This window comes from Podarcis raffonei, chromosome 1 (assembly GCF_027172205.1).
Source record: "Podarcis raffonei isolate rPodRaf1 chromosome 1, rPodRaf1.pri, whole genome shotgun sequence".
Taxonomy (NCBI): domain Eukaryota; kingdom Metazoa; phylum Chordata; class Lepidosauria; order Squamata; family Lacertidae; genus Podarcis; species Podarcis raffonei.
This window is the reverse complement of record NC_070602.1, coordinates 15,730,970-15,745,482: the sequence shown is the minus strand read 5'-3', so window position 1 is coordinate 15,745,482 and position 14,513 is coordinate 15,730,970. Positions and strand designations below refer to the sequence as shown.

The 14,513-nt window shown below is 48.1% G+C and overlaps 1 protein-coding gene across 1 annotated transcript in view; it reads left to right on the top strand.

The window, feature by feature from the left end:
* LOC128402317 (uncharacterized) overlaps nt 1-11,534 on the top strand; it is a 59,180-nt gene extending 47,646 nt beyond the window's left edge. Inside the window, exon 4 of the mRNA XM_053366300.1 lies at nt 11,390-11,534. Within this exon, the coding sequence (XP_053222275.1) occupies nt 11,390-11,534 (145 nt within the window). The remainder of the gene's footprint in view (nt 1-11,389) is intronic.
* Nucleotides 11,535-14,513: the final 2,979 nt, after the last annotated feature.

The window sequence follows — 14,513 nt, the reverse complement described above, 5'->3', positions numbered from 1 at the left end:
CCGTCGCCAGCCCCGCAAACTCGGGAGACAGCGGGAGAGGCGCAGCGCGCCCTTCCCGCTGTCCCCCGACTTGGCTAGAAGGCTGGCGACGGGGAGAAGCCGGCTCCTCCCCGTCGCCAGCCCTGCAAACTCGGGAGACAGCGGGAGAGGCGCAGCGCGCCCTTCCCGCTGTCCCCCGACTTGGCTAGAAGGCTGGCGACGGGGAGAAGCCTGCTCCTCCCCGTCGCCAGCCCTGCAAACTCGGGAGACAGCGGGAGAGGCGCAGCGCGCCATCCCGCTGTCCCCCGACTTGGCTAGAAGGCTGGCGGGGGGGAGAAGCCGGCTCCTCCCCGTCGCCAGCCCCGCAAACTCGGGAGACAGCGGGAGAGGCGCAGCGCGCCCTTCCCGCTGTCCCCCGACTTGGCTAGAAGGCTGGCGACGGGGAGAAGCCGGCTCCTCCCCGTCGCCAGCCCTGCAAACTCGGGGGACAGCGGGAGAGGCGCAGCGCGCCCTTCCCGCTGTCCCCCGACTTGGCTAGAAGGCTGGCGACGGGGAGAAGCCTGCTCCTCCCCGTCGCCAGCCCCGCAAACTCGGGAGACAGCGGGAGAGGCGCAGCGCGCCATCCCCCTGTCTCCCGACATGGTTTGGAGGCTGGCGGAGGGCTTCCTCCTCCCCCAGCCCCACAAGCTCCCAGAGCGATGCCAAAGCTGCGCGCAGCTTCGGCATGGCTCTGGGTCCCGTTCTGGGGGAGGGGGAAGCTCAGGCTTCCCCCGCCCCAGCCCCGCGCCTGGGGGGGGGAATAAATTTTTCCCCCTTTATTTCCCCCCCCAAATCTACGTGCGTCCTATGGACCGGTGCGTCCTATCGTGCGAAAAATACGGTATTTTCTGCACCCCCGTGCGTGGAGAGGTGATGTCTAAGAGTTCCATCTCAAACCATGATCTTGACCGAAATCCCCCTTCACCCCACACACCGCTTTTAGTTCGGAAAGGGAGGATTCTCAGTGGTGCCAATGGGAGCATTTCTCAGATTTTCCTCACACCTGTTTTTCTTTTTTTCTAAACAACAACAACGCACCAGGCCAGCCAGGTGCTTGTAGGAAACCTTTAAGCAGGACTGGAGCACAAGAACATCACTTTCCCCTCCTGTAGTTCCCAGCTACTAGTATTCAGAAGCCATTACAGCCTCGAGAGCCAGTGTGGTGTAGTGGTTAAGAGCAGTGGACTCGTAATCTGGTGAACCGGGTTCGATTCCCTGCTCCTCCACCTGCAGCTGCTGGGTGACCTTGGGCTAGTCACACTTCTCTGAAGTCTCTCAGCCCCGCTCACCTCACAGAGTGTTTGTTGTGGGGGAGGAAGGGAAAGGAGAATGTTAGCCGCTTTGAGACTCCTTTGCGTAGTGATAAAGTGGGATATCAAATCCAAATTCTTCTTCTTCTTCTTCGACTGTGGATGCAGAGCACAGCCATTGTGGCTAGCGACTTACATGAGCCTTCGGTTAAGTAACTTTGGCAAGGCTACTTTTGTCAAATAACAGTGACACGGCTATTTTGCGGCTGAGCCATGTTTCGCTTTGCTGAAGCAAAGTGAAAAGAGGCCTTCCTCAGTTCAGCAGCAGAACCTATACTTTTAAGGAGACAGCCACTAACTAGCAGCCTTAAATCCCTTTTAAAGAGATCCAATCCGGCGGCCATTATTGTCTCCTGCAAAAACGAATTCCCTTGTTGAACTGGGCCCTGTGTGAAGATGCTTTTCCAGGGGATGAGATTGAAAACTTAGCCTGTGGCTGTTGCCAAAGCAACACCAGAGCTCTGCTGCTGTATAGCACTAGGCTCGGCTTTGAATGAAGTCAATTCTTGTGGGGGTTTCAGGGCAAAGTGTCCTCAGTGAGCCCTTTCCTCCGTCAACGGCTTCACCCAGCTATTGTGGCAGCACTCCAGTTTTCTGCTGAGTGGCTGAGTCTAGCTACCCGTTTAATTTCCCACAATGCCCCAGAACATTCCAGGGCATTGTGGGAAATCGTAAGGGCAGCTGGATTCAGCTGACTGGAGTTGCTTGCTGTGCCAGGTATGGAAAACACCGTATTTTTATTTTTCGCTCCATAAGACACACTTTTTTCTTCCTAAAAAGTAAGGGGAAATGTCTGCGCGTCTTATGGAGCGAATGCATGGTTCCTGGAGCCAAACTGCCCAGGGGCAAAAAGCAGATCATGCTTTTTTTAAAAAAAAAGAAAGAAAGAAAGAGGGAAATGGGTGTTGAAACAAAGCCGCTGATCGTTTGCCGATCGGGGAGAGAGATAAGAGACGCTAGAGATAAAGGAGGCTGCCTGGGAGGGGGCCGCAATGGCGCAAAAACATGGTTACAAAGCACGGATCCACATGGATCCTCAGGATTTGTGCATTGGGTCACCCCAAATTCACCATCAGATCACATGTCTGTGGCCACAGCATGAACCACAAAAATCATACATCCAATGTTTCGTTCAGAGTATTTTTTTTCTTGTTTTCCTCCTCTAAAAACTAGGTGCGTCTTATGGTCAGGTGCGTCTTTTGGAATGAAAAATACGTAAGTGCCGGGGACTTGGTCAGGGCAGGCACCAGCATTGTTCGGTCCTTAATTACGCAACCGCCAGCAAAATGCTCTCTCTTTCCCACCTGCCACACCGCTAAAAAACAAGTGAAGAAATAAATGTAACACCATAAATGCATACTGATTGCAACATTTTTGGTAAAGTAACTGGAGGGGGATGGGTCTCCCACCCTAATTTAGGCTGCATTCATGCAACACTTTGTTCCATTTCCCCAGTGCTTCCTGACCCGATAATTTCCATGCTTTATGTGACCTTTTGCACAATGTAAAAGCCATTTCTGGAAAACTAGCAGAATCCGGTGGAAACTTTAGCGCTCATTTCCATTTTATTTGCCTCCAGAAAACATCCCTTTTTGCAGCTCTAGAAAATTGCAGGAGTTTTGTGTTATTAGCTGCTAATCCTGTGTTATCTGCTATGTGTATTACTGTTGATACCAAAACCAATATAACTATTATTTTTAAGCCACAGCTCCATAACACAACAGGTAGCACAATGTAACAGAAATGTTAGAATCTGGCATAGAAGTGCTAGCATTATAATCAGGAAAACTAACACAATAATCCCCACGCCTGAACTGATCTGGAGTCAAATATGAATTTTTATAATTGTCTTCCTCCTCTTTGCATCCACACTACAGATTTAAAGCAGGAGTCAGCAGCCTAAGGCCCATGGGCCAGAAGTGGCCCACGGAGGTCGTTTGACCGGCCCACGAGCCGCCCGCGAACTGAGTTGCCCGCTTGCGCACTGCCCTAAACCAGCGCAGAGCAGCGTGGGGACTCACTTCTGCAGTGCCGAAAATCGCGAGTGCGGGCGTGATCCGGTCTGCGGAAGGATCTCCACTGGACCGATCCAGCCCAGGCAAGATAAACCTTGCTGACCCCTGATTTAAAGCATATTCAATGCACATCTAAAGCACATGACTTCCCTCAAGGAATCCTGGGAGCTGTAGTTTAACCCTCATAGGGGGTACATACCCCTGCACCCTTAACAAACTACAGTTCCCAGGATACTTGGGGGGGGGGGAGTCATGTGCTTTAAATGTGTGGTGAATATGCTTAAAATATACAGTGTGGATCTGCCCCAAGGTAGGGAATGACACCAAATTACTCAGGTTGGCAAATACTAAGAACCAGATGAGACCCTAAAGGATCTGTGCAAATGAGTTGAATCGGCAACAAATAATATGATTATTTTATTATTATGCTGTCTGTTACTATGCTTTTTGTTATGTTTTTATTATTGGTGCTATGTAATGTGTTTTTAATGTTGTACACCGCTGTGGGATCTTTTGATACGTGGCAGTATATAAATTCTCCTCTGGGAGGTTAGGCTGGTACCTTAATTATATACCTTTAGGTGCCAGGCAAAAACATTCCTCTTTAACTAAGCCTTGGGCTGCTTGACAGCCAATGCCCTTAAAAAAAATTTTTTTTTGGGTGGTGGTGGAATTATTGGGTTATTCTTGTTTATATTTTTATTGCGTATTTTGTGTTTTTATATCATGATTTTATGTTGTGAACCACCCTGAGACACTACGGGTATAGGGCGGTATGCAAATTGAATAAATAACAATAAAATGGCTAATGACTTTTCGATGTTAAGTGCACAGTGGCTGTAGCAAAATAGAAAGCATTTCATGTGCCCTGGTGGGGTAAAACTGAATTTGTGAAAGCTGGGCAATATGGGTTTCCAAAGCAGGGATGGAATTTGGCCTCGTGTAATACAGTGAGCTTTCTGTACGTGCAAGCATTTCACCTTGCTACACGGCACAATCCCCCGCTCTCCTCTCCTCATGTGAGCACAGCCTTAGTCTGGCCCTTAGTGGGACGCGGGTGGCGCTGTGGTCTAAAACACTGAGCCTCTTAGGCTTGCTGATCGGAAGGTTGGCGGTTCGAATTCCCGCGATGGAGTGAGCTCCCGTTGCTCTGTCCCAGCTCCTGCCAACCTAGCAGTTCGAAAGCACACCAATGTGAGTAGATAAATAGGTACCACTGCGGCGGGAAGGTAAACGGCATTTCCGTGCGCTCTGGTTTCCGTCACGGTGTCCTGCTGCGCCAGAAGCAGTCATGCTGGCCACATGACCTGGAAAGCAGTCTGTGGGCAAACGCCGGTTCCCTTGGCCTGAAAGCGAGATGAGCGCCGCAACCCGATAGTTGCTTTTGACTGGATTTAACCGTCCAGAGGTCTTTTATCTTGCATCTTAAAAAGCAGAGACTGTTAGGATATTTCCGTTCCACCTTAAAAGGGAGCAGGATGTTTGTATAACAGCCTGCGTAAGTTCCTGTCTCACAGGATGTTTATGTTGTAAGTTCGTTTCGTTTTTGGCTGTTTTGCCTGAGCAGTCGGAGCAGACGGTCATGCCTTCTTTGTTCTGACCAACGCTGAATAAAACTGTAAATATGCATGTTCTGCTCTCATGCTGTGCAACTTCTGTTGTGTGAATTCTGCTGATAGAGTGTGCACAAGTCCAAGAATGTGGCTATCTTTTCTTGAGGCTTCGTGTCGCTATAATTGCTAGATACTGCGTGACTAAGGGAGGTCGATGGATCGTCCGGCACCGAGCTTGGGGGCTCAGATGGACTTTATCTCCCTGGCAGTATCCCAACAACAGGTTATGGGCCCAGATTCACGGCACTTGCAGGAGAGTAAGACAGCGACAGACTGCTGAGAGGTATGTGCTGGGAAAGTGAAAGCAGGGGCTTTTCTGGATGCCGCGAAAACGTCTTTGATGTCCGGCAAAGACTAATTGGCCTGGGAGCCGAGCCAGAGGCATCATGATTTATGAGCTGCCGAGATAAGAAGTCTTAGAAGGCAATAAAGGCTCACGGCTCACGTAAAAAGCTGGAATGGAGTTTTTCCAAGCTTCTGAGGCCACTGAGTGCCCTAAGTTAAATCAGCACAACTATCAGACCTGGGCAAAATGGTGTGAGAGTTTGCTGCGTCAGTTTGGAGTCTGGCATACTGTATCTCAAGCCACTCCAGTTCCTCGGACAGAGAAATGGCAGGGCCAGAATTTGAAGGCCGTGGATATTATAGTCTTATCCGTCTCTCTGGAGGAAATAAAGACGCTTGCTGGAAATCTCACGGCACGTGACATGTGGGATGCTTTGAAAAAGGCCCACCAGCCAATAATCCCAGCCCAGTGTTTGAATGCATCGGAGGTCCTGGCTGTTTCCCAGAATGCTAGTGAATGCAGGGATGCTGAGGGCACCGGTTGCAAGCTGCAGGGGGAGAAGACTGCCACGTCATCCCAGGCAGCATTCCAGCCTCCAGGGGGAGCCAAGGAGTCGGCAGCTGAGAGCTCTGTTTCTCGTGAGAACCAAGGTCAGAGCCTTTGCAGAGGCCGGAAGACCAGATGTAAACAGAGCAAGATGCTTGCAGGTGGCCAGGAGCAGGGGGGCAAGTTGCAAAAGCCCACGCCAGTGGAAAACAAGGCTATGTTTGCTGGCACAGCTCCACCAAAGGCTAAAGGCACGTCTGATGGCCAGGAGCAGGGGGGCAAGTTGCAAAAGCCCTCGCCAGTGGAAAACAAGGCTATGTTTGCTGGCACAGCTTCACCAAAGGCTAAAGGCAAGCTGCAAAAGCCCACGCTGGTGGAAAACAAGGTTTTGTTTGCCAGCAAATCTGCTTCGAAGGGGAAGGCCAGGTTTATTGTGGACTCTGGGGCGACGCGCCATCTCAGCAAAGACCGCCATCTGTTCATCTCCTTCACACCTCAAGATGGAGAGGTCCAGCTGGCTGATGGAAGGACTTTGCAAGCTACAGGAGTTGGGACTGTGAAACTTAAAAGTCTGCATACTACCATTAAAGATGTACTTTTTGTTCCAGGAGCTGCGGACAATTTGATTAGTGTACCACAGCTGACTGGGCGTGGTTTTGAGGTTTCCTTCAAGAGGACTGTCTGTGTCATCAGAAAAGGCAAAGAGGACATTTTGCATGCAAAGTTGATGGATGGTTTGTTCAGTCTAACTTATGATGACAATGCTGTTATATCTAATGCTGATACTTGTTGTGTTGCACAAACTAACAAGGTTCTTCATGCAGGATGCATTCATGATGCACATCACAGATTTTGTCACCTCTCTTGGCAAGCGCTAGCCAAGATGCCTGAGTTGGTTGAAGGTTTGGACATCAAACCTTGCAAATTTCACATGAAATGTGTATCTTGTGCAGAGAACAAGGTGAAGGTTGCTCCAAAAGGCAAGGAGTCTAGCAGGCAGGCTTCCAAACCCTACCAGCTAGTTCACGCAGACCTGGTAGGTCCTCTAGCGCCCTCTTTGGGTAGAGCAAGGTACTTCATGGTTCTAATTGATTCTTTTTCCAGGTACATTCATGTGTTTATGCTCGAGCAGAAATCGCAAGCATTTCCTAAGTTCAAGGCATTCTGTGCTTGGTTGGAGAATGCTCACGGTAAACGTATTGGTTGTCTGTTTACTGATCGAGGCGGGGAATTCACTTCTCAGCAGTTTGAAGCTTTCCTGACTGAGAAGGGAATCCAGCATGACTTGTCAACGCCTAGATCGCCATGGATGAATGGGCTTGCGGAGAGAGCAAATCAAACGTTGCTGCAAGGGATAAAAACCTTGTTGCATGATGCCAATCTCCCTGAGAAGTTTTGGGGGGAGGCTTTGGCGAATTTTGTTTACACTTTTAATCGCAGACTGTCATCACCTATTGGCTGCACTCCCTATGAGAAAATGTTTGGTAAGAAACCTAATACCAAGCACATGAAAATCTTTGGTTCTGACATGTGGGTACACACCCCACAAAGCAACAAGCTTGGGAAGCGTGGGGCACATGGTTTGTTCATGGGGTACGAAAAAGGTGCATACAGGGTATGGATGACTAACTCTAAATCCATAAAGTTCACAAGGAGTGTTGAGTACAATCCTAAGTGGGGGGAAAATGTGGGAATTTTCCAGAGTTACCCAGAGGAGGATGAAGGTGATGTGAAGAAAGCAGATCATGCTGAGAAAGCTGAGGAAACTGAGGATGATGATGATGATGATGATGATGATCAGAGTTCGGATTCCAGTTCAGTGGGCGGCGCTGCTGCTGCTGTCAGTGACAGTGATGACACAGCAGACTACAAGAGCGCAAAGGCCTCAGTCAGACCATCTGATGAGTCTGACAATGAACTGGAAGAACCACTGTTCACCATTGGTCACTTTTCTCCTAAGAAGGAGGAGATGAGTCCAGAAGACTTGCGTCTGGTTCGCAGGTCTGAAAGGGCGACCAAAGGCAAACCTCCGAAGAGATTTGCTGATGAGTTTGCTAAGATGGCAACTGCTGTTCTTAGTAGCTCAGAGAAGGTGTGGGAACCTTCAAGCTTCAAAGAGGTCCAGGAGTTAACCTCTAAAGATGCTGAGCCTTGGCTTAATGCCATGAAGGCTGAAGTTGATTCCTTGAACAGGAACCAAACTTGGGAGCTGGTACCGGTAGTCCCAGGAATGAGACTGGTTGGCAGCAAATGGGTCTTCAAGGCCAAGACAGACCAGAATGGCAAGGTTGTCAGACACAAAGCCAGATTGGTTGCCAGAGGTTTTTCACAGGTACCAGGGCAGGATTACCACGAGACCTACTCACCCACGGTCAAATATGAGAGCATTCGGCTGATGCTCAAGATCGCTGCGGAGGAGAAACTGCATGTTTCCCATCATGACATTAATACAGCTTTTTTGTACGGGATTTTGGGGGAGGAGCTGTACATGCTTCCACCTGACGGGATGCAGATACAGAAGGGAATGGTCTGTAAACTGCGGAAATCCTTATATGGTCTCAAGCAGAGTGCCAGGTGTTGGAACACAAAACTCACTGAAACATTGCTTTCTCTAGGTTTTCACCAGGGCAAAGCTGATCCTTGTGTGTTTGTCAAGGAGGAGGGGCAAAACAAACTGTATTGTTTATGTTTTGTTGATGATCTTCTGATGTTTTGGAAGAATCAGGCTTTTTACCAAAGCACCCTAGCTCAGCTGAAGGAGCACTTTGACATGAAGGATCTTGGTGAGGTATCCAACTATCTTTCTCTGCAGGTGGAGAGGGACCAAGCAGGTAATTTTCTGGTACACCAAACACAGAAAATTACTGATGTATTAACCAGGTTGAATTTGGTTGATGCAAACCCAGCAGACACACCGATGGTGACAGGTTACCAGGTAGATAGTACTGCTGAAGCGTTGTCTGACACAACGCTGTACAGATGCATTCTAGGCAAGTTGAATTTCATTGCTAGATGTTCAAGACCTGACATTGCTGTAAGCACTAACCTGCTGAGCAGACATGCTAACAATCCTACTGTTCAGGATTGGAAAGCTCTGAAGCGCATAGCCCGGTATTTGAAAGGGACTATGCACTACAGGCTGAGGTTCACCAGTCAGAAGACTGGAGGTCTTGAAATCTTTGCAGATGCAAGTTTTGGAAGTGACACCACGGATGGTACAAGCACTTCTGGAGTATGCTACATGTACAACCACTGCCTGTTTGACTGGTTGTGCAAAAAGCAGACGACTGTTAGCCTAAGTTCCTGTGAAGCAGAACTCAATGCTCTGTCATTTTCACTCATGGATTGTGAATGGTTGATGCAACTGTTTAAGGACATTGGGGTTTCTGTGAAATGTCCTATACAAGTGTATCAAGACAATAGATCTTGTTTGGCTTTGCTGAACTCGGAGAGTTGCAAGCAAAGGACCAAGTACTTGCAGATTAAGCTACATCGTGCAAGAGAGTGTATTCAGAAAGGACTCATTCAGGTGTCCTACATGCCAGGAAATGAAATTCCTGCTGATCTGTTGTCTAAGGTTGTTAACAGAGAACAACTTAAGGTTTACGCACAAAGGTTGCAATTGGGTTGAACCACAGGTACTACAGGTTACACGGAAAGGGGGAGGATGTTAGGATATTTCCGTTCCACCTTAAAAGGGAGCAGGATGTTTGTATAACAGCCTGCGTAAGTTCCTGTCTCACAGGATGTTTATGTTGTAAGTTCGTTTCGTTTTTGGCTGTTTTGCCTGAGCAGTCGGAGCAGACGGTCATGCCTTCTTTGTTCTGACCAACACTGAATAAAACTGTAAATATGCATGTTCTGCTCTCATGCTGTGCAACTTCTGTTGTGTGAATTCTGCTGATAGAGTGTGCACAAGTCCAAGAATGTGGCTATCTTTTCTTGAGGCTTCGTGTCGCTATAATTGCTAGATACTGCGTGACTAAGGGAGGTCGATGGATCGTCCGGCACCGAGCTTGGGGGCTCAGATGGACTTTATCTCCCTGGCAGTATCCCAACAGAGACATCACCTTGCCAACAAAGGTATAGTTAAAGCTATGGTTTTCCCAGTAGTGATGTATGGAAGTGAGAGCTGTATCATAAAGAAGGCTGATCGCCGAAGAATAGATGCTTTTGAATTATGGTGCTGGAGGAGACTCTTGAGAGTCCCATGGACTGCAAAAAGATCAAACCTATCCATTCTGAAGGAAATCAGCCCTGAGTGCTCACTGGAAGGACAGATCGCGAAGCTGAGGCTCCAAGACTTTGGCCACCTCATGAGAAGAGAAGACTCCCCGGAAAAGACCCTGATGTTGGGAAAGATGGAGGGCACAAGGAGAAGGGGACGACAGAGGACGAGATGGTTGGACAGTGTTCTTGAAGCTACCAGCATGAGTTTGACCAAACTGCGGGAGGCAGTGGAAGACAGGAGTGTCTGGCGTGCTCTGGTCCATGGGGTTGCGAAGAGTCGGACACAACTAAATGACTAAACAACAACAACAACAACAGTCTGGCCCTTATACTGTGAATTTAAGAAGCACACTGCCACTGACCACCGAGCTTCTATTTCACCACCAGAGCTGATGGCTACCACTGGACCTGCAGCACATGAAACTGTCCCTATGGAACCAGAAAGGAAGAAATGAGAACGAGGGAGAGGAGACTGCAGGAAGCCAGGATTTTGTGTGTGCCAGCGGTGCTGGATCACTCTTGTCCAGGAGTAGAGACATGGGAAGGATGCAAGTGAACTCAGAGGAAATGCTGTTTCCTGTTTTGCTTTGGCCCAAAGGAGAAGACCTCCTCCTCCCTCCTCCTGGAGACGGAGCGGGTGTCTCCCTACAAGACCCTTGTCTCTCAAGGACTAATTTCTAAAAGAGCACCACAGGAAAGCATGGTGCTTTTAGCTCAGAAGGCAGAACAGGATCTCCTGATAGATTTCTGGGCAGCTTGCCGCAGATGGGCAAGGATTTCTGATTCCCAACTTGACGACAGCAGCAACAGCATTACTTGTCATCCTCCCACTCTGAATTATGTTTCTGCTGCAGCAGGATTTTTTGGGTGGAAAGACTGTGAGCACCTTTTCTTTCCTGAAGCAATCTCCCCACACTCTGATTGAATCCTTTAATTCTTAGCTTATGTCTTCTGCACCAGGCTCCAGTTGGGAGGATTTTAGGTGTCTAGTAGAAAACCCCACAAACCTGAAGTCCTTCCACAATATCCCACAAAGCTTGAAGTCTACTCGCTAATATGCATGCTTTAAAGAAATTGCATGCTGACCTTTGAAGCAGGATGTCTGTCATTTGATGCAGGATTTCCCACTAAGGCCTGCCTGCCGGACTCTCTCTCTGTCTCTCTCTGTCTCTCTCTCTTGCTCTCTCTCTCTCTCTCTCTCTCTCTCTCTCTCTCTCTCTCTCTCCATACTGCTGCTGAGTTGCAGCCGCAGCTGCCCTTGACTTCAGCTCTCATCTTCTCCAGCCTCTTCAAATAAGAACTTCAGCTATTTCCTGTCCTTCATTCCTGATAATGTTTGACAAATGATACCCATCTTCTTCTTTTTTTCAGTTTGCATTATCACATCTACAAGAAGCAGGCTGTTTCTCATGCAGAGTTCACGCGATTCATCCGGTCTGCCACTTACCTTCATTTCAGATCAGACATGATTAAACCTTCCCAGGGCCTGCATTTCCGGGAAACTCACAATGAATGAGGAATGCAGATCAACAGCCAGTGAAGGAGGCGTGCGTGGCAAAGACACAAATCCCCTTACTTGAAAAGGACGACTGTGACCTGGGTTGACACAGCTAGAGTTGTTGTGAGACGGAAAAATAAAATAACCACAAGGTGTGCTGCTTCCCCCCCTTAAAAACCAACCAGACCAGAGCTTTCCAAACTGTGTGTCGCAACACATTAAGTGTCATGGCTGAGTGGGGATTTAAAGCCTGGTCTCCCAAACCCTAACCACTACACTTGCTTGTTTTGCACCTTCAAGAGATGAATTGGATGCTTGACTGAGCTGAAAGAGGAGAACCTTGGCGTTCTATTTTGCGTTCTGAGACACGTGAGCAGTAACTTGGTTGCAGGGCGCTTATCTCTGTTGTGCAGAAGCAGGCAGAGTTCAAGAATTCCTTGCAAACACAAGTGACCTGAAATTGACCCGAGCTGATGAGGGTCATCAGGGATGTGGGTGAAAAACCCTGAAATTCCTTTTTCACAGAACGTCGTGACTGGTTCCTGATAATTGTCCTGCGTCATCAGCCTCTGAAACAACCTTTGGGTGGAAGGGAACAGATCGCTGCTTGCTAACAAAATGGAAGTTACTTCAAAACATCCCATGTGGGAGCTATAAACTGTGGAGAGGTGGCTATCTCCATCTTCTGTTTATGCCTGGTTCTGCTGGTGCTTGCCCAGATTTTTGAGGAATTGCGGAAGGCTGATAATACTCACCCTACTGTCTACCCGGAGGCTAAGAGAATACTTGTATTTATTTTCAGTGCTTATGGGCCACTTAGGTGGTCAATGTAGTTTGCTGAATGGCCAGTAAGACAATTCATCAGCCCAATAATTATATTGGATTTAAACTACTTGGAGGAATATACATATGTCACTATTGTTATTGCATGTTTATGTTTTATATTTATGTTATTGTTTTTCTTTTCATTTTGTGCATGAATGCACCAGAGTACGTGTTGATGGCCAGATATAACAGAAAAGCAAATTTTAAAATGTGTGGTTGTTGGTTTTTTTTTTGGGGGGGGGAGAATTTCATCAGCCCAATATGGTGGTGTTTAGCACAGATAAAAAAACAAAAAATAAAACCCCCCACAACTCTGGCTTTTTTCTGTCCCCAAGTAGCACAGTCAGGAGCGTGAAAGGAGCAAAGACCTGCTAGGTGTTAAACCGTATTTTATTTCAAACTATGGTTTAATGTTGCAATGTGAACCAGACGAACAGGGTTCCCTAGTTCTCCTCACAGAACTACAGTTCCCAGAGTTCCTTTTGGGAATGGCTAATAAACAAGTCCTTTGATTGCAGGGTTGCAACTAGAGATTCTGGTGCCCTGGGGCGCGGAATTGTTAAAAATAGTTGTGTTTGAATGTTTGAGCAAAAACCACAACTGCCGTTCTGTCATGCATCAAAAGCACACATTTTCTTCCTGAGCCTGGGACGTGCCGTTTCATCCTCTCCTGTGCAAAGAGATTCGTGATCTGGGAAGCTGCACCTGTAAGATTTGCATTTTCTCCCAAAACTTGCTTCAGACGGCATGTTGAGAAAATGCTTACCCTGCATGGAACTGTAGCATCGGAAGGGACAACAAGAGTCATAATCTAGCCAAACTTTCTGCAATGCAGGATTCTTTTGCCCGATGAGGGGCTCGAACCCACAACGCTGAGATTAAGAGTCTCCTACTCTACCAACAGGGGACACGGGTGGCGCTGTAGGTTAAACCACAGAGCATAGGACTTGCTGATGAGAAGGTTGGTGGTTCAAAACCCCGCAACAGGGTGAACGCCCGTCCCTGCTTCTGCCAACCTGGCAGTTTGAAAGCACGTCAAAGTGCAAGTAGATAAATAGGTACCACTCCGATGGGAAGGTAAACGGCGTTTCCGTGCGCTTCCCTGGTTAGCCAGAAGCGGCTTAGTCATGCTGGCCACATGACCTGGAAGCTGTGTGCCGGCTCCCTCAGCCAGTAAAGCGAGATGAGTGCCGCAACCCCAGAGTCGGCCACGACTGGACCTAATGGTCAGTGGTCCCTTTACCTTTTACTCTACCAACAGAGTCAGCCTTCAGTTATAGCTTGCTTCTGTTCTCTGAATGTAGGGACACGGCATTTACATGCTGAATGTCCCTGGCATCTCCGGGAAGCACTGAGAGTGATGCTGTCTCTATGAAACCCTGCATTGCTGCTGCCAACAGTGCAGACAATACTGTGTTAGAAGGTCTGGCCAGACACCCAGCAGAACAACTTAATTTATGCACAGAATATATGTTTGCTCTCCTGTTTGTTTTCCTGTTATTTTCCCAAGCCACTGTGTCCGACAGGACCGCTACGACTCCCTTCTAAGGAATAAAAACAAAAGCCACTCAAAGTGAATATTTGTTCATCAGGGCAGGATGGACATGCCTGCCGTTTCAGCAGCCCCTACTACATTTACTGGAAATTTATGGATCCCTACAAAGCCATTTAAAACAAACATAGAAGCATTGTTTAATTAGCATGTCCCAAATTGCGCTGTTACAATAACTGCCTAAGCTTCAGGTGGCAAATCCATTGCTAAGAGATTCCCAGTTGAATCACCGCTGCTATGAATTGGTGCAGGCACAGAGATAGCTTGTGATGGGTTATTGAAAGATGTAGGGTTGATTAGATTCAAAGGAGTCGAAAGGGATCCTGCGTTTTTAAAAGTTCAAGGTTTTGGTACTAGCACAAAGTGGCCCTTGTACAGCTGGAGACAACCAGGGCTTGGTACACATTAACGGTCTAAAATGCAACTAGGTTGTTCCCCGCTCCTGTGTGTGTGTTTCAAACTGCAGTCCTAGAGAGAGGGAGACAGGGATGTATTCACCGAGGGCTTATGACCCGAGTTGTTACCCTGAGCCAAACTCCAATTCACTGCCATCTGCACATGTGCAGTGGTTGCCAGGATCGTACATAAAGGTAAAGGGATCCCTGACCATTAGGTCCAGT